Source organism: Pinus tabuliformis, chromosome Q (assembly GCF_031772625.1).
Source record: "Pinus tabuliformis cultivar Carrire ecotype Pingquan chromosome Q, CPIR1, whole genome shotgun sequence".
Classification (NCBI taxonomy): domain Eukaryota; kingdom Viridiplantae; phylum Streptophyta; class Pinopsida; order Pinales; family Pinaceae; genus Pinus; species Pinus tabuliformis.
This window is the reverse complement of record NC_142296.1, coordinates 668,376,741-668,397,150: the sequence shown is the minus strand read 5'-3', so window position 1 is coordinate 668,397,150 and position 20,410 is coordinate 668,376,741. Positions and strand designations below refer to the sequence as shown.

Sequence of the window (20,410 nt, the reverse complement as noted above, 5' to 3'; positions counted from 1 at the left end):
CAAATTGAAATATATGTGAGTAGAGTGAAAGCTATTGTTCAAGTCATTTGACAGTTGGGATGCCAATCACATCCTCAAAATGAGCGATACATAGACTCCAATGGCTAATCAGGGAATTCAAGCCACCATTAATTGAATTGTAATTGGATTTGATAATAAAATTAAGAAAAATAAAATGAAATATTGCATTGGCCTTAACTTCCCAACAAAACACCCAACGATATTTAGAAAATGGATGTTAGGTCCCTATAATACTAATGATTACCCCATTACTATTGTAGTTGTATCCCTTATTAATATTGTTGTGTCCCTATTGCCCCCCATATTGTTATTACTGTGCCCCATAGAATCCCTCTATTGTTATTTTTGTGGCTTTATATTATTACTGATAGGTCAACTGGGTTATATTGTGACTCCTTAGACTCCTATATATAGAAAGGAGGTTTTGTCATTTGAATCATCAAGGAATCATTCATTTGTGTAATGTAAAGGAGGTTTCCCCCTCGAAGAGGCTGAATTCTAAGGCGTTGATCTATCTTTTCTATCTTTTTGTGAGCTGGTTCCATAACATTTGGTATCAGAGCTTTAGATTCTAGGGTTTCGCTGCACCAAACAGGTCATCGTGGAATTTTCACTATAACTTTTTTTATCCGACTTTTCAAAAGATAAAAAAAAAACCCATTTGAGACGAGATCGCACTGAAGCTCGGGTTTGAATTTCAGAGCTTTTCATGCTATAGTTACGAAGATATGATCTGAGGAATTTGGTCTTTTTGCAGACTCCTGAATTACATTCCAAACAGGTGACCTGGGGAAAATCGTCATAACTTTCTCTCTGAGAATCGGATTGAAAATTCATAAAAAGGTATAGAGAGAGGACGGACTGTAGTTTCTTGTATATTTTTTAGAGACAAAGGTTGAAATAAGGACACATGGCACGTCGTACAAGTTTTCTCTACTGAACTAGTCTATAATCAGATCACTGTGGGAGATTTGGCATAACTCTTCTTTAGAGAATCCAATTGGGATCAGACTGGTGGCATTGGAAAGAGGACATAGAGGGCTACTGTAGGTTGCAATTTTAGAACTAGATGATCTGTAATTATAGAGATACATCAGAGGAAATATTGAGCTCCTACAAAGTGAAAAAAGGTGTGTAGATTTTTTTTAAATTTTTGCTTAAGCTTGGTTTGAAAAATTATTTTGAAGGAATTCAAAGGGCATAGTTGAGAATTATTATCGGTAACTGATGCCCCGAGGAAAGAAAATGCAAACACCTAGTACGCAACTTGAAAGCTCTAGCATGACTCATGAAGAAGAGGAAGAAATGCTACATGATATGTCAAAATTACAAGATCAAGCGCAACAAATTTATATCTCACAAAAACTAACAGAAGCTAAGATAAATGGCATGGAATCTAAGATAAAGGGCATGGAAGCTAATATTGATGATTTGAAGATAGATTTGAAGGTAGATTTGACAAATTTTCTACAAGAAATACTTACTAATGATGAAAGGGTAGTAAAGGAAACTCATGATGCGAACAAAAGAAATGTTAATCATGATTTCATAGACTCTAATGTTGGATCGAAGACCCACCATATTCCAAAAATTGATATGAGGAAGTTTGATGGCAAGGATCCCGCGACATGGATGTTACAGATGGAGCAATTTTTCGATCTCAATAATGTGCAAAACACACAAAAGGTACGTATTGAAACTTTATATTTGGAACCAAATTAGTTTGTATGGTATCAATGGCTTTGCTCTCGTAAACAAATTATCACTTGGGCAACTTTTACGGAAGAATTGACAGCACATTATGAGGATACAAAAAGCAACACTTTTTTTAGCCAATTGATAAGTCTCAAACAAAAGGGTTCAATAATGGAGCACATTGAGGAGTTCCAAAAATTGAACATAAGGGTAAAAAATATTCCAGAGGAGCATAGGATTGATGTGTTCATAGGGACTTTAAAGGATAATATCCAACATGATGTTTGCCTTTGGGAACCTGATTCATTGAGAAGGCATTCAGGTTAGCAAGAAAAATGGAAAGCAAAATTATGGCAACCAGGAAGCATACCACTCACAACTATAAAGATGGAAGTGTTGTTGCCCCTAGTCTTCCACAACCTATAAGGTTGACACCACAACAATTGGAAGAAAAAATAGCAAAAGCGCTTTGTTACAGTTGTGATGGAAAATACACTAAAGGTCATAAGTGTGCTGAGAAGAAATTATTCTACATAGATTGTGAAGAGGAAGAAGAAAAGAAGCAAGAAAGGTCAAAAGAAGAGGATATACTCCAGGAACAAAGTCTAGATAAAGAAGAAATGAATCTAACCATATCTTGTAATGCATTGGCTGGAATTACCACTCCTCAAACCATCAAGATAGAAGGACAAATCAAGAAGAAAAAGGTAATAGTGTTGATTGATTCAGGAAGTACCCACAATTTTATTCATTGTAAGGTAGCAAAAGAATTGAATTGCTTCCTATATCCAGCACCAGAGTGTCAAGTGATGGTTGCAAATGGAGGAACAATAAATTGCTCTGGAAAGTGCCATAATATCAAGCTATCCATGGGAGAATATGTATTGACTAGCCCAATTCTTTCCATTCCAATGGGAGGTGCTGATGTTGTACTAGGAGTCCAATGGCTACAATCCTTGGGTACAATAGCTTTTAATTTTCAAGAACTTTTCATAAAATTTTATGCGGAAGGAAAGGAAGTTGAATTAAGGGGTATTGCAGGGAAACCGGGAAAGATAATCAGCTCTAACGGTATGACAAAGTTTCTAAAAAAGCAACAAAGAGGTGTAATTGCACAATTATGTTCACTAGATGTTTCCACCTCGAAATCATCTATTTCTCCAGATCTCCAAAAAGTCTTGGACAATCATTCCAAGGTATTTGAGACTGCCAAACTTCTCCCACCTATTCGTGATCATGATCATGCTATTCATCTAATTCCAGGAAGTGTTCCTCCAAACATCAGGCTGTACAGATATCCCTATGCCCAAAAGAGTGAAATTGAATGTATGGTTGCAGAAATGCTAGAGGCTGGTATAATTCAACCTAGTCAAAGTTCTTTCTCTGCTCCAGTAGTATTGGTGCACAAGAAGGATGGATCATGGCGCATGTGTCTGGATTGTAGGGAGCTCAACAAGCTCACTATTAAAGATAAGTTTCCCATTCCTGTCATTGATGAATTACTGGATGAATTACATGGATCAATTTACTTCACAAAGTTGGATCTTCATTCAGGATATCATCAAATCAGAATGAAGACTGGAGACATTCTGAAAAAAAACATTTAGAACTCATGAGGGTCATTATGAATTTTTGGTCATGCCTTTTGGCTTTACCAATGCACCTTTTACATTTCAAGGTTTGATGAATTCAATTTTCAAACCCTTCCTTAGAAAGTTTGTGTTAGTATTTTTTGATGATATACTAATCTACAGCAAGTCGTGGAAGGATCAAGTTGAACATGTTGACATGGTACTACAACTATTGGAGGAGAAACAATTATATGCAAAAAGATCCAAATGTTTCTTTGGAGTACAAGATGTGGAATATCTAGGTCATATTGTGTCTCATGAAGGAGTTAAGGTAGACCCTAGCAAAATTAAAGCCATTAAGGAATGGAAAATCCCCACATCCATAAAGCATTTGCGAGGATTTCTCAGGTTGACAGGGTATTATCGCAAGTTTGTTAAGAATTATGGGAGAATAGCAACACCTCTAACAACATTATTGAAGAAAGATGCATTTTCATGGACTCCAGAAGAAACAAAGGCCTTCGAACATCTTAAAGAGGCAATTTGCCAAGCACCAGTCTTAGCTACACCGGACTTCACAAAAACCTTTATTGTGGAATGTGATGCTTTAGGAAATGGAATTGGTGTTGTTTTAATGCAAGATGAAAGACCCATTGCTTTTGAAAGTCGTCCAATCAAGGGAAAGTTTTTACACAAAGCTATTTATGAGAAAGAAATGTTGGCAATACTACATGCACTTAAGAAATGGTGACCCTACCTAATGGGAAGACACTTCAAGGTAAAAACGGATCATGATAGCCTTAAATACTTTTTAGAACAAAGATTATCATCTGAAGAGCAACAAAATTGGGTCACAAAGATGTTAGGTTATGACTTTGAAATCATCTACAGAAAAGGGAAGAAAAATGTGGTGGCAGATGCACTCTCAAGAAAGGATGAGGATGTGGAAGCATTGTTGTGTGCCATTTCTATTATCCAACCAGATTGGATAAATGAAGCAAGGGAGGAATGGAAGAATGATGAAGAAGTGTGGGCACTTATTCAAAAGTTACAACAAGATTCCAGTAAATCTGATACATTTAGCTGGAAAAATGATTCATTATGGTACAAAGATCGCTTATACCTCTGTAAGAATTCCCAACTCAAACAAAAGATTCTTATGGAATTGCACATTTATCCCTTAGGATGGCACTCAGGATTTTTAAAAACTTACCACAGGGTTAAGAAGGAATTTTTTTGTGATGGCCTTAAATCAGATATTCAAAAGTTTGTGGCGGAATGTTTGGTTTGCCAACAAATAAAGTTGAAACAATTAAGACCCCAGGTCTATTACAACCTTTATCAATTCCAAGCCAACGTTGGGAGGAGGTTTCAATGGATTTTATCACAGGTTTACCCAAGTCTGAGGGAAAGAGTGTCATCATGGTGGTAGTTGACAGACTTACCAAGTATGCACACTTTTGTGGATTATCACATCCATTTAAAGCTAGTACAATTTCTACTGCATTTATGGAAACAATTCAAAAGCTACACGGAAACCCAAAGATTATTGTAAGTGACAGAGATCCCATTTTCACTGGAAATTTTTGGACAGAATTGTTTTCTTGTCTCGGTACTCAGTTAGCTCATAGCTCTTCTTATCATCCTCAATTTGATGGGAAAACTGAGATAGTAAACAAATGTTTGGAAGGATATCTTCGTTGCTTTGTATCTGATAAACAGACACAATGGGTCAAATGGTTGCCTCTGGCTGAATGGTGGTATAACACTTCCTTCCATACAACAACAAAAATGACCCCATTTATGGCACTTTATGGATATCAGCCACCATCCATCACATCATATTTAAGAGAAAATTCTAAGGTTCAAGCGTTGGAAAATCACATCGAGCATCAACAACAAGTCCTCCAACTCTTAAAGGATAACCTCGTGTTGGCGCAGAATAGAATGAAACAACAGGAAGATCAACATTGCAGTGAAAGAAGTTTTGATGTAGGTGATTGGGTATTCCTACGGCTACAACCATATAAACAAATGTCCCTCAAGCAAGCTAAGAAGGATAATAAATTATCACCAAAGTATTATGGTTCATACAAGGTGTTGCAAAAGATTGGTACGATGGCATACAAATTGGAGCTTCCTGCAGCTTCTCGAGTGCACCCAGTTTTCCATGTTTCATGTTTAAAGAAGGTTATCAGCAACAAGCTCCCAGTTCAAACAATATTGCCAGAACTTGACGACGAAGGAAAAATTATATTGGAACCGGAAGTAGTCACAGAAACAAGAAATCGACACCTACGAAATCGATCAATTTCGGAGTATCTCATCAAGTGGAAGAACTTATTGACTGAAGATTCCACATGGGAGGATGAGAATTTTATACAGAAGCATCCAAAACTACTCAAGCGTTGAGGACAACACTTTTTTTAAAGGATAGGGGCATGTTAGGTCCCTATAATACTAGTGATTACCCCATTACTATTGTAGTTGTATCCCTTGTTAATATTGTTGTGCCCCTATTGCCCCCATATTGTTGTTACTGTGCCCCATAGAATCCCTCTATTGTTATTTTTGTGGCTTTATATCATTACTGATAGGTCGTCTGGGTTATATTGTGACTCCTTAGACTCCTATATATAGAAAGGAGGTTTTGTCATTTGAATCATCAAGGAATCATTCATTTGTGTAACGTAAAGGAGGTTGACCCCTCGAAGAGGCTGAATTCTAAGGCATTGATCTATCTTTTCTATCTTTTTGTGAGCTGGTTCCATAACAATGGCCTCCAAGTTCTAGAAATATATAGAGATTAGATAAAGGAGGATCATAGAGAAAAGATAATAGGGAGTCAAATATAGAGAATGGGTAGAGAATGAAGGTTGCTATCACATGAGGATGCAAACCAAAACAATGATATTTCTACCAAAACTAGGGTACATTACATAATGTTTCATCTATACTTAACATCTTTAAGCTCTTTTTATTATCCTTCTCTCAATTTATACTCGAGAGACAATCAAACCACTAAATGCCCTGTCTACTTATATGATGAGCCCAAAAGAGATACAACTACCCTGTCCTCCAACTCCAAATAAGGCATCTCACCAAATCACAACCTTCTCTACTCACATCCATGTTCCATCTAAACAAGTTGACTATTGTCCAAACACTTTTGAAGATAAACAACAAGAGACCTGGAACAGGTGGGAAGAAAAAATACTACCAACACGTTTCCAACATGCTACACTAGAGAAAATCGATGTTGTAATAGCCCCTACAAGGGAATTCCCCTCCAAACGATTTCATAGCAAGGATACACTTCCAAGTTCCAAGTAGCCAAATCAATCAAACCAAGCACTCTCTCATTCTTGGGCAATCGACCCTCTCTCCACCATACTTTGACCATAAATAGGAATGTAAGATCTATTCCAAAGACCAACACTATGCTTAACTAGGCAAACTAACGTGAAACATAATACATCCTCCTGACCACTATTAATAACTAGAAAATTAGATCCTTATGTTGTTGGACATGATGCTTAGCTTGAAATTGTTGCAAACACCAATCCCACACAACAACAGTTGAAAGCCTCACTCCAAATAAGTCCAAGTTGCAAGACTTATTTCCTATACCCCTTTGATATAATAATAGCTCCATGCATGACAAGATTCAATTAACATTCATTATTCAACTTAGGTCCCTATACTACTAGTGTAACCCCTTATCGTTATTAGTACAACCCCCTTATTATATTGTTGTGCCCATGTGGTCCCCATATTGTTATTATTGTACCCCATAGAAGCCCACTATTGTTATTATTGTTCCCTTACATTATTATTGTTATGTCGACTCTGATTATATTATGACCCCTTAGACTCCTATATATAGAAAGGAGGTCTTGTCATTTGTATCATCCAAGAATTGTTCATTTGTGTAATGTAAAGGACGTTGCCCCCTCGAAGAGGCTTATTTTGAAGGCGTTTATCTATCTTTTCTATCTTTTTGTGAGCTGGTTTCATAATAATTGGTATCAGAGCTTTGGATTATAGGGTTTCGCTACTCCAAAACAGGTCATTGTGGAATTTTCATTATAACTTTTTTTTTTTTTTCTCTGCAACGTTCCAGAAGCTAAAAAAAACCCATTTGAGCCGAAATCATTCTAAACTTCAGGTCCAAATTTCAGAGCTTGTCTCGCTATATTTTCAGAGATATGATCTGAGGACATTAGGGTTTTTGCAGACTCCTGAATTACATTCCAAACAGGTGACCTGGGAAAAATTGTCATAACTTTTGTTTTGAGCATCAGATTGAAATTGCGTAAGAAGTTTCAGAAAGAGGACGGCCTGTAGTTTCCTATGTATTAGTTTCAGGTACAAAGGTAAAATAGTGACATGTGGTACTTTGTACAAGTTCTCCTTACTGAATTAGTCTATAATCAGGTCATCGTGGGTGATTTGGCATAAATCTTACTTGGAGAATCCAATCTTGATCAGACTTGCGGGGTTAGAAAGAGGAATCAAACACATTAAAGGTCATAAGCGTGCTGAGAAGAAATTATTTTACATTGATTGTGGAGAGGAGGAAGAAAATGATCAAGAAAAATCAAAAGAAGAGGATATACACCAGGAACCAACCCCGGAGAAAGAAGAAATGAATCCGACCGTATCTTGTAAAGCATTGGCAAGAATTACCACTCCTCAAACTCTCAATATAGAAGGACATATCAAGAAGAAAAAGGTTCAAGAAGTGAAAGATCACATCGAGAAAGAAGAAATGAATCAAACCATATCTTGTAATGCATTGGCTGGAATTACCACTCCTCAAACTATTAAGATAGAAGGACATATTAAGAAGAAAAATGTTCAAGAAGTGAAAGATCACATCGAGCATCAAGAAATGAATCCGACCATATCTTGTAATGCATTGGAAGAAATTACCACTCCTCAAACTCTCAAGATAGAAGGACATATCAAGAAGAAAAAGATTCAAGCAGTTAAAGATCACATCGAGCATCAACAACAAGTTCTCCAACTTTTAAAGGACAATGCCACTTTGGTGCAGAATCAAATGAAACAACAGGCAAATCAATAGCGTAGTGAAAGAAGTTTTGATGTAGGCAATTGGGTATTTTTACGGCTACATCCCAAGCAAGCTATTTATGAGAAAGAAATGTTGGCAATATTACATGCACTTAAGAAATGGCGACCTTACCTAATGGGAAGACACTTCAAGTAAAAATGGATCATGATAGTCTTAAATACTTTTTAGAACAAAGATTATCTTTAGAAGAACAGAAAAAATGGGTCACCAATATGTTGGGTTATGACTTTGAAATCATCTACAAAAAAGCGAAGCAAAATGTTGTTGCAGATGCACTCTCAAGAAAGGATGAGGATGTGGTAGCATTGTTTTGTGTTATTTCTATTATCCAACCAGATTGGATAAACGAAGCAAGGGATGAATGAAAGAAGGACGAAGAAGTGTGGCCACTCATTCAAAAGTTGCAGAAGATTGCAGTTCAAACAATATTGCCAGAACTTGATGAGGAAGGAAAAATCATATTGGAACCTAGAATAGTCACAGAAAAAAGAACACGACAACTACGAAATTGATCAATTTCAGAGTATCTCATCAAGTGGAAGAACTTACCTACTGAATATTCCACATGGGAGGACATGAATTTTCTATAAAAGCATCAACAACTACTCAAGCATTGAGGACAACACTTTTTGAAGGAGAGGGGCATGTTAGGTCCCTATACTACTAGTGTAACCCCTTATTGTTATTAGTACAACCCCCTTATTATATTGTTGTGCCCATGTAGTCCCCATATTGTTATTATTGTACCCCATAGAAGCCCACTATTGTTATTATTGTGCCCTTACATTATTATTGTTATGTCGGCTTTGATTATATTATGACCCCTTAGACTCCTATATATAGAAAGGAGGTCTTGTCATTTGTATCATACAAGAATTGTTCACTTGTGTAATGTAAAGGAGGTTGCCCCCTCGAAGAGGCTTATTTTGAAGGCGTTTATCTATCTTTTTGTGAGCTGGTTTCATAACACCCGTCTACTTATATGATGAGCCCAAAAGAGATACAACTACCCTGTCCTCCAACTCCAAATAAGGCATCTCACCAAATCACAACCTTCTCTACTCACATCCATGTTCCATCAAAACAAGGTGACTATCGTCCAAACACTTTTGAAGATACACAACAAGAGACTTGGAACAGGCGGGAAGAAAAAATACTACCAACACATTGCCAACATGCTACACTAGAGAAAATCGATGTTGTAATAGCCCCTACAAGGGGATTCCCCTCCAAACGATTTCATAACAAGGGTACACTTCCAAGTTCCAAGTAGCCAAATCAATCAAACCAAGCGTTGTCTCATTCTTAGGCAATCAACCCTCTCTCCACCATACTTTGACCATAAATAGGAATTTAAGATCTATTCCAAAGACTAATACTATGCTTAACTAGGAAAACTAATGTTAGACATAATACATCCTCCTGACCACTGTTAATATTTAGAAAATTAGATCCTTATGTTGTTGGACATGATTCTTAGCTTGAAATTGTTGCAAACACCAATCCCACACAACAACAGTTGAAAGCCTCACTCCAAATAAGTCCAAGTTGCAAGCACTTATTTCCTATACTCCTATGATATAGTAGTAGCTCCATGCATGACAAGATTCAATTAACATTCATTATTCAACTTTATTTCGTATCACAACATGTTTTTGCAAATACAAATTATATTCGTAATTGATTATGCATAATGTTATGCATGCATACCTTTGTTGCATTCAAGGCATCTTCCACTCTTAAATTATTTTCCTTCAACTCTGTCTCTGTTTGTGCTCCCACCTATCAACAATTATGAACACTATCATATACCCTCCATTCTTACTTTAAACAAATATACATTGAAATGCAGTCACCAACATCCATCAACTAGATTCAGATTTGCTATAATGCCAATAACAGGGAATTGTTACAAATAGCTACCATTAATTCAACCATGCCAAACTTTACCTGGATAACAACAACTCCACCAAAAATATTGGTAATTCTTTCATTCAATTTTTCTTTTTTGTAGTCTTGTTCTGCAACCTGCAAAGAAAGTGAGAATGATATCATTGGTGAAAACCTTTGATAAAATAGGTTGATAGGGAAGTTAACTATCAAGTCAAACATATTCTAATATTAAAGCAACCTTAAGTTATTTAAATTTAATGTTTGTAATTATTGTTGCATGTTCCTTCAGAGGCACATATATTCAAAGTATAAACCGTGCATCAAAATTGTTTCTTTCTACACTCCTGTCTTGACAACTCACAAGTCAAATTTGAGATTAATACCATCATCATGAATGATATTAATGAGGAGATCCCTCCCCACAAGGTGATGGCCACTTTACAATATATGGTGGCTATACAGAGAAAACAAGACAATAACTTCAAGCCTCCATTTGGATAAAGCAACCTATTTTTAAGTTATAGAGAAATAGCACACCTCAATCAAGCTTCTAATTTGAGACACTCTTTTATTAACAACTTCCTGAGTGCTCCCATCACCAACTATCGTTGTTGAATCCTTGGTAAGTACCACCTTGGCAGCAGTACCCAGAACCTTACTTCCAACTTTATCCAAGGAAAATCCAACTTCATCCCTGATAACAGTGCCTGCATAGAGAAAGAATAAAAAACAATATCTACATAAGATATTAGAAACCTGTGACTATAGACATAGTGGAGAGATTTTATTCTCAATACCTCTCACTCAGTGAGAATTTATCCTATTAACATGAAAAGTTGAACTTGTAGAGCAAACCCATTACCAAATAAATATTGTTTCCACAACAAATGATATAAGACTGCTTATATACACACTGAGCTTTGTACTTAAGCTCTTAGTGCATGTAAGTACTTAATGTAGCTAAACTTGAAAAATACCTCCAGTCAATATAGCAATGTCATCCAAATATTGGCTTTTCCACTCTCCAAATCCAGGAGCTTTCAAAGTGCCAACCTTTAATGCACCACGAAGCTTGTTCACAACAAGAGAAGCCAAGGCTTCTTGTTCAATGTCCTCATAACTGATCAAGATAGGATACCACCCACGGATGGCCTCTTCCAATATTGATTTGGAATTTCTTCAGGACAAAGAATTAAAGGTATTATAGACTCATGTGCATGGATGTGCCTATGTTAATTTATGCAACTGACCGATAAGATTGCTAGAATACATAGACACTGAGGCAGTTAGAGAAAACATAACAATCAAACATGTAAACACAACAAGTTTAATAAGGAGTTCACCCAATGCTCCTGGGCTATGTCTCCTGGTCCAGCCTTCAGTGGTGGCCTCTCTATATGTTTTCAAGTAGAATTTTACAATAGTGAGCTCAATTTGACTCTCACTTAACAAATATAAGTCAGTAGGACTAGAGTAAACATACTCTCCTTACTGAAACTTGACCTCTAAGGGTCATAGTAGTATGACAGGCCTATGTCGAGGAGTTTGCTTGAACCTCTCAAGCCTTCTTTGGAGTACACAGACTCTCTAGCTCTCTCTGGCTCTGTCTGGCTTGATGTTGCCTTCAGGTCAGCTCGGCTTCTACTCTCTGTTCTTTTCTCTTGCTTTTTGCGTCTAACTAACTCTCTCTTTGTCACTGCCTACTCTGTCTCTGTCAATTCATGGCTTTAAAGCCAGTCTGTTCTTTGACTGTTCATTTCCGCTTCCCAGCCTTCTGGTTTCCCTGCCTCTATCAATTCAATTTCCTCTACTCTGCGTCATCATCACTGGGTAATGCCTCGCAGGGAGGTGGCCACCTATTTCCTAACGAACTGAGTGTCATATTCCTTGAATCATATTTGAATGGCCGTTAATTTCGTTTTCTTCAAGATTGCTCGCGAATCACGACTCTTTTGCCAACTCATTGTCCACGTCGGACTTCAAATCCCCTATAATCTTTCTTTATCACCTATCAATTCCGGTCGTTTATCGGGATGCACCTCCGCTGTTAATCTGGGCCCCCCAGATCCTACAGTCGTCACTCATATCGGGCGGGTAAGTTGCATGACATTTACCTACCCGATGCGGCCGGTTTTCTCTCTCATCCGCCGAACGTGTGTCGCTCGATGTGTGGCATCGGGTAGGACTCAGTCAAAACTGCTTATTGCCTCGAAGCCTTCTGAAATCCTGTCGATTTGGGGAATCCCGCGCTACAGAACCGAATGCATTACTTTTCCGCATTTCATAACGATTTCGAGTCCGGGCACTTCGGGGCTTTCCTTCACCGAGGGGGATGCCCTGCTATTAGTGCCTATATTTACCTAAGGCTGAAAAGGTAAGATCCAGGGCCAACATCAAACCACGCTCAGCCTCGTATCTAGCCCTATGAGGACAGGGGAGGGCTCTCTCCGGGTCAATCTCAGCAAAAGATAATCGATGGGGCTTGAGATGATTAAAATAAAAACTGATTTTAGGCTAGGTATGAAGTACAAGGCTTTTATTTGATTTTTTGGGGGTTTTTTTGGAATCAAGGGGAAAGCAAATTTTGGGGTGCGGGGATTGAGGCTCAGTTCTGCAGAGATCTCGATGGGGCAAGGTAGGTGATGAGCCCCAAAAATGTGCAATTATTTGGGCTCATTCAACCTCCTAGTTTGACTTAATCCACCATTCTCATTTGTTTATTGCATGTTTTTGATTATTTTTATGTTAATAGAGTGAATTTGGTTAGTCATTATGCCAACAAGTCTAATGGGTGCTTTGTGTAGCCTTTTTGGTCAACTTGGAGACAAAAATGAAGGTCTTAATGAGCACTTGGCAGCCAAATTCGTGGGAGAACAAGCTAGAGGATTTGTAGGAAGGTGTCCCCCTCATTTATGGGCCCTTACCTCGAATTCTCCACCATCAGCTCGGAGTTCAAAGGTCACCAAATCAATGAGCACAAGGGCAGCCAAGCAAGTCAAGTAGGACTGCTGTTAACTACAAGTCTTGGGCAGCCAAGTCCCTAAATTTTAGGAGGACTGTTGGGTCCTCAAATTGTATAAATAAGAAGGCTTAGGGCCTCATTTGGGTTAGCTAGTGGTTAGTAATTTTTGTAGCCAATAGTTAGTCATTTCATAGTCTTGTTGTAGTCATTTTGTAGTTCGATTTTTAGGCCATAGATTAGTTTTGCTGTCAGCTCATTTTCAAGTTCTCCTTGTGGACAGTTTTGATGTAACTCTTCATTCTTGATTAATAAAGATGAATCCAGCTTTGCACCAGCTCTAAATCTCTCTTGGGAGGCTGTAGCTCTTGGGGTTGGGCCCATCTCAAGCGCTCAGTACCTCCCTTGTTTATCTTTATGTGTTTGCTGCGTTCTTAAAATGAAATCTGCTCTTAGATCTTGCTTTGTTATTTTGGTTGTTTGTGATGGTTAAAGTAGCTTTTTATGGTTAGAATCGATTGGTAGGAGTTTGTCATGCATTTAGATCTTTTTGAATGTTCTTACTCACGTGATGTACATGGTTCTCTTTCCAAACAAAGCTGTTTTTTATTCATTTCATTGACAGTTGGATTAAGTTAGCTAGGACTTGGTTTGTTTGCAAGGATTCATTGATTCGTTTGAATGAGCATTGTGCAGGGCATCTCTATCACCTTCATCACCTCCTCGTTCATCTGAGCCTCATCCAGATCAGCTCCTCCATCACCAAGTCTGTTTCCTCATCTCCCATCTGCTCTTTTGCCACGAAACCCTACCTTCTTGCTTTTCCATTGCCTACACCTTCGTTGATGCAAGTCAGCCTTCCACATCATCTCACCACTCCATCCATTAGTTCCTGGGTCACTTCAGACCCCCATCCTACCTCCATAACCATCCATGCATCCTCCATCAACCATCCATCCTCAAACATCCCATTTTGAAACATCTTGTAGAAGAATTGCAGAACATCCTGTAGAAACCCCTGCAGACTTCCTGTAGAAGTTCATAAACACGGTTGCATGTCATCCAGACTTTGTGAAACTCTTAGAAATAATGTTAGGGATCCCTTAGACCCTCTCTGTACCATCCCAACCTTTCCCAAAGCATTTCATCCCTTGATCCATCCCTGCACAATGGAGAACTAGTTAGAAGCACATGCATGATAATTTCAACAACTTAAGCAAAAATACAAAAATATGTTTTCTTCAGATAGTAATAACTTAGACACATGCATTTTACCTTCCTAGAAGTAAGGCATCTCTTCTCGTAGTTTGCATTCTCCTTTTTGCATCAGTAGGACTAGTTAGTAGAATTAGGGTTTGCTAGGGTTTGTATTTCTTTTTGGCTTTCAGTTTCTTTCCACAAGTGATTAGCTTCCTTTGAGTTAGCTTTCATCCATCAATTAAAAAGCTTCTTCTAAGAGCTCATAGAAGTTGGCTTAAGCTCCTAGCGGACTTGTGCCAGCTGACCAAGTGACAGCTGTGGCAAGAGCTAGTACTTGTGCATACAGCACCGTCGCTTCCAAGTTTGTACGAACTACCGGGTTGATAAAATTAGAGATAGGAAGCCCCAGGAGTTGTAGCATTATTGCTACAATACTGGGGCCCACTAGTAGGCAATTGTTTTGGCACTTAAATTTTAATGAGATAGAGGGAAAAGACAGGTGAGGTGTTGAAGAGGGCAAGGGCAATCATGAATCCTCCCCAAGCAGCTGAAAACATCAAACAACTAAAGCAAACTTCAAGTAGAGCATTGCACTTTCAATGAATTCTACTTACACTCTTGTTTGTTTAGTTCAGAAGAAATAAGATAGATGATGGCATACATAAACAAAATTCACAATTACAAAGAGAAGCACTATACCAATACAAATTTCCACATGAATCCCAAAGAGTGCTGCAAATCCTGGTCTCAATTCCTTAGCCAAAATACTGAAAATGAATGTACAATGAAGCTCAAGGCTTTCTCAAGAGTCCAACCATGCTAATGACTAAAAAAACATAAGATATAGGCAACCAACAACTAATCCTAGCCTCTAGGGGTCAATCTCATAAGTTTAGGAGCTGTTCCAACAAATTCTAAACTAAGAACTAAAATGTAGGCAGTGGAACAACTTGCCTCTAAAAACTAGGAAACTGATTCATTCAGTTGCAAACTAACTTCTTATGGATGAATCTACCTTCATGAGTGAAAATTTGACATAATTACATCAAGATCTATCAATTTACATTAGGTTACATCATAAATTTGACACTGAGCATGTGAAAAAGTCAAACTGGCAAAAGCTGGGTGAAAAACAGAGCAAAACTTGGTCAAACTGGCAATTTTTCCTCTATGCGCGGCGCCTGATTCTCTATGCGTAGCACCTGTTTGGACCCACTTTTGGAGGCCTTCCTGATGTCAAAATGCACTCCAAGTGTGCTTGTTGGAAAGGTTTGCCTATATACTTTCCAACCCAAGTAGAATTGTTCAATTTGGCCTCCATTTGCCCCTCCAAAAGTCCATTCTCCCAACACTGCTTCCTGTGTGTCAAAATAGGGGTAGTGAGGTCATTTTTTGAGGTTTTTTTGAGCTTTTGAGGGCTCAAAACCTGCCCAAATTTCTTGGCCATAGGTAGGAAAGCATAAATTTCCATGAAAAATCCAGAAATGCAAAGTTTTTGTGATTTAGAGCCCTCTAGAAAAAGCGAGGAAAAATCTGTTTTTTGTGCCAAAAATTTACAAAAATGCAAAAATTGCTCCAAATTTCTTGAAATTTGGTTTGAGCCTTCTCTATTAAGTGCTATGATGGGCCAAGGAAGCCTTAGCCAAGATTTTAAGTCCTTCATCCTATTTTTTCCTCCTTGATGCTCTCTTCAACTTAGCTTTCAAATTCCTGATTCTTGCTTGACACACCAAATTCCGGGACAAATAATGATATGACAAGTTTCTAAGAATATTCTTCTCATCTATTTCCTTCTCCAGCTTCCTCTCCAAGTGGATATTGACTCTTTCAAGCCATGACTCTCGATCGGCATTGATCTCTTGCTCCAATGAAGTGAACTCTATCCTCCTCCTTCGGGCACTTTGGCGGTTTTGCCGAATGTTCTGTAACTCCATCACCACCTGCTGATCCTCAAGCTGCTTGTTCCTCTGCTCCAAATACTGTATAGTCCACTGGGCTCTATCCAAGTTGGTGGACAAGGCATCAATGTTTTCCTGTTGCTCCTTGATGATCTATCTAAGGTTTGCACTTTGTGGGCCCATGTCAGTATCATCACCCTCAATGAGGATGAAATCAGTCTCTCGCTCACCTGATGGTCCTTCCTCCTGTAGAGGCCTCTTGCCTCGGTCCTGAACCTGCTGTGCTGATGGAGGAAGCAAGGCCCCTTCCACCCCGGGTGGAGATAACACTCGCTTCACTGCTGCAAACAACTGTCTAGTGCCTCTCTGATAAGAGATGAACACTGGCACACTAGCGATCTCATGGCCCTGCTGATAAGAAGGTCCACCTGTCTCATGCCCAACCTCTGAAGGTCCCTGTGAAGCTCTGAAAAACTCACGAGAGATGAAGTCATACCATGTGATGCCCTGTAAACCAAGCTGTTGAACGACCACAATTTTGATGAGAGCAAAATGATAAAGCCTGTTGAACTGCTGTTGAAGGGTCTTGTGCTGCACAAGAGTGGTCATCTTCTCTATGTTCCGACATATGAAATAAGGAATGTTCATCATTTGCACCTGAGTGAAATGAATCAGCAGCCTGATGTGATAAGCATACAAGCGGGAGAACCAGCCCTCACAGGTGAAATACTTCATGACGAGTTTCATTAAAGGAGCATACACATCCTTGAGAAACCGAAAAGGAAACACTCTCTTGAGCTTCCTCAGAAAACCAGGTTTGATATATGGTTCATAGTGTTGTCGGTCAATCTTCTGCCTCTTATTCCATGGTTCTCCAATGTTTGGTATGTCGGTTGCCAATGAAATGGTTTCTGGTGTTAATGTGAAAGCAACACCAGCAAGAGCGGCTTGATCACCATGCAAATGCAACACAAATAAGAGGGCCAACTCACGATGAAACTGAATATGAGCAACCTTCTCACAAAATTCATAGCATGACTGATGCTGGAAACAAAAGAGGGTAAGAGGGCAGGCCTACAACTCGGTAAGAGTGGTAGGTTCTTCTCTGATATGTCTGCCACCTCTATGAGGCCTCCTGGGTGCATGCCCCTACGTGGGTGAGTCACTTTGGGTCTCTTCTTCATAATCATATGAAGGATCTGATGCCATAACTGCTGGTAGACAAATTGGCTTTGAGAAATAGGTGTTGATGTGTCAAACTGTGTTGGACTGCCTTTGATGATTGTTTGACCTCTACTACCAAGGGAAAACAATGAAACAAGGGATTGTTAGGAGAGGGAAAAATAATGGGAATTTAGGGACTGTTGGGACAGAGTTAGCTAGGGAAAGATGGGAAATTATGGGAGTTTTGTATAGGGTTAGGGTTTGGGATTTTACAATTAGGATTTTGGGAAAGCGAACTTGGGATAGGGGATTAGTGAATTTAGGGGGGTTAGGGAACTTAGGGAACAATGAAATTCAGGGATAAATGGGATAGGGGAGTAATGGAGGGATGATGAACTTGCTGGCAAAATAGGTTTTCAAACCCTAGGTAGAAAGTTTTTTTTAAATAGTAGCATTTGATTGCTTTTCACAAGCACCATAAAAAACATACCATCCAACCACCATCAAACTTAGATGGAATACAGATTTGAAGAGTCTACCTACTTGTATCAAGACCATTCCAAGCGATTTCGGGTGATTAGAGCGAGTTTGGAAGTTTTTCAGGCTCTTTGGCTATGTGGCGCCTGTGCAAAAATACACTAAGTTCTGAGGCCCAGTGTGCCGCGCCTCACCAATGCGCCGTGCCTCCTACGCAGTGTGCCGCGCCGGTCACTAGGAGTGATTTTCACCCAATTTTTTCCCTCTTGCTCAACAAAATCACTTTGCCTTACTTGTCTTTTTCAAATGAACTTTACAAATGAAGGAATTGCTTATAAACCAAGAGCTTTTGAAATTTTGGCTCATGAAACCCACTTTTATAATGTTTTGGATTTGAATTTATCTTTAAACTCTGTTTTTGAACTTTTTCACTGCTTTTTTCACTTTGTGATGAATTTAATGACCTGAGCTTGCTTGTTTTTGCAGGTGTTGGAGCTTTTGAGCTAAGGAAAGAAACTAGGATGCAAATGAATGAATTTACAATGAGAATAACAAAACTTTCATGATTTTTCACAATTAAAGCTAAACACTCTGTTTTTTCCTCAAAACAGAGTTTTGAGGAAAAACACATTTTTAAACATTTGGCGATGCAATTTATTGATGTTGAAACTTACTCATGGCCTGCTGGCAATTATTGGACAATTTAACAAATTTTTTGACGAAACCCTAATGAAACCCTAGACCTAACTGACCATACAAATCTAAAGACAACCTTTGCTACTTTCAAGATAAAAGGAAGACTATATATGATTTTTTATGAACAAACATGAGCCAATAGGTAGATAACATGAGGGAAACTGAAGGAATGCCACTACCGTCAGGTGATCTATGCACCTAATGGAATGCAAATGACTGGGTGGGACACCTAATATGAAATGCAACAAGAGGATTTGATCTCTGACGGAGGGATGAAAATACCGACTCTAACATTGGCTCCAATGGGGATGGTAGCTCGTTGGAGGTGCCAAGAACTACAGATCTCTAGGAAAGCAGGAAGTGCCTTCATCCATTGGGCTATGGAGTCAATAACTTCGACACAACAAATCAGAACTCTTGACTGAAAACTCAATTTCAGGACTGAACGTTACTCAAATTGACTCATTTTCAAGACTGAAATTGACCAAAAGACTTAACTCAAACAAACCAAACCAAAACTGAAATCAAACTTCACCTTTATAGCCTTCACCTCAGGCCCCAAGCTGAAGAATTAAGACAGCACACTCTTGCAATGGAATTTAAACAAGCTGGTATATACAATGATGAATAGGACAACAGAAAACAGTTTACACAATATATCGTTTGAGAGCCCTCTCCTGTCCTCGTAGGGCTAATTACGAGGCTGAGCGTGGTTTGATGTTGGCCTTGGATCCTACCTTTTCAGCCTGAGGTTGCGATACGCGATTAGCGCTTAGCCTCCGGTTTTGCCAGTTTGTGCCAGTGCGACTTACCATGGGCCAACGGTCTGCGCGCTCGACCGAGGGTCCTCGTTGCTCCGCTCTGGCCACAACTGCAACTGTCATGAGGATTCCTTCTGATAGCTTGACCTTTCTAAGACTTGAATCTGTTTGGCATAATTTGAACGAGTTTATGGAAAATTAGAGAGTGTTTAAGATCCAATTTGGATCACAGCCTTACCACTGAAAAAGATTTTGGACCACCAAAAGTTGGTTTTCTTTTAAGCATCAATCAAGTGAGGGTATAGATTCCTCGCTTGCTCAATTTCTATCCATTTCGCATTGCTTGGATTTGAACCTTTGAGTCCAATCCTGAGGTACTCAACATTCCCTCTGCGTGTGGTCCTCACCTTCCTATCAAGAACTGTATCTTCCTGCAACTCATTAACATATTTAGGTAACAGATCATCAATAGAAGGGAATTGACTCTACTCTTTGGGATCTTCAATTAACGAAGGTTCAAATAGTCTCAAGCTGTCTGCATTAACAACTGAGTAGATGTGCATGTAAGCTAGTAGATCAAGGCGAAAAGCATTCTCATCAATTTTATCAAGTATCCTGAAAGGTCCATACCTTATTGGTTTAGCTTCTTACCTTCACCTTGCATTCTATCTTTGTTGATATACAGCCAGACTTGATCACCAACTTGGAAACTATGCTCCATCAGATGCTTGTCATGCCTTGCCTTGTACTTGGCTTGGCTCTTTTCCAGCTGTTCCTGTACTGCCTGGTGAATCTCTTGGATTTGTTCGATGAACTTGGTTGCCTTGTCCACATCACTGTGTCCATAAACTGCTATGTCTTTGCCAAAGACAAAATCCAAGCTAGACCTTGGTGTGAAAGCAAAACAGGTCTCAAAGATTTAAGGTGAAGTATTTAAAAAAACATATTTGAGAAAGCCCTCGTTTCCATTTTTCAGA

General features: G+C 38.8%; 1 protein-coding gene across 1 annotated transcript in view; it reads right to left on the bottom strand.

The window, feature by feature from the left end:
* Positions 1-20,410, bottom strand: part of LOC149221317 (uncharacterized) — a 117,725-nt gene that overhangs the window by 9,384 nt on the left and 87,931 nt on the right. Inside the window, exons 4-7 of the mRNA XM_089387358.1 lie at positions 11,256-11,455; positions 10,816-10,985; positions 10,336-10,413; positions 10,096-10,167 (exon numbers count right to left, since the gene is read on the bottom strand). Of these exons, the coding sequence (XP_089243484.1) occupies positions 10,096-10,167; positions 10,336-10,413; positions 10,816-10,985; positions 11,256-11,455 (520 nt within the window). The remainder of the gene's footprint in view (positions 1-10,095; positions 10,168-10,335; positions 10,414-10,815; positions 10,986-11,255; positions 11,456-20,410) is intronic.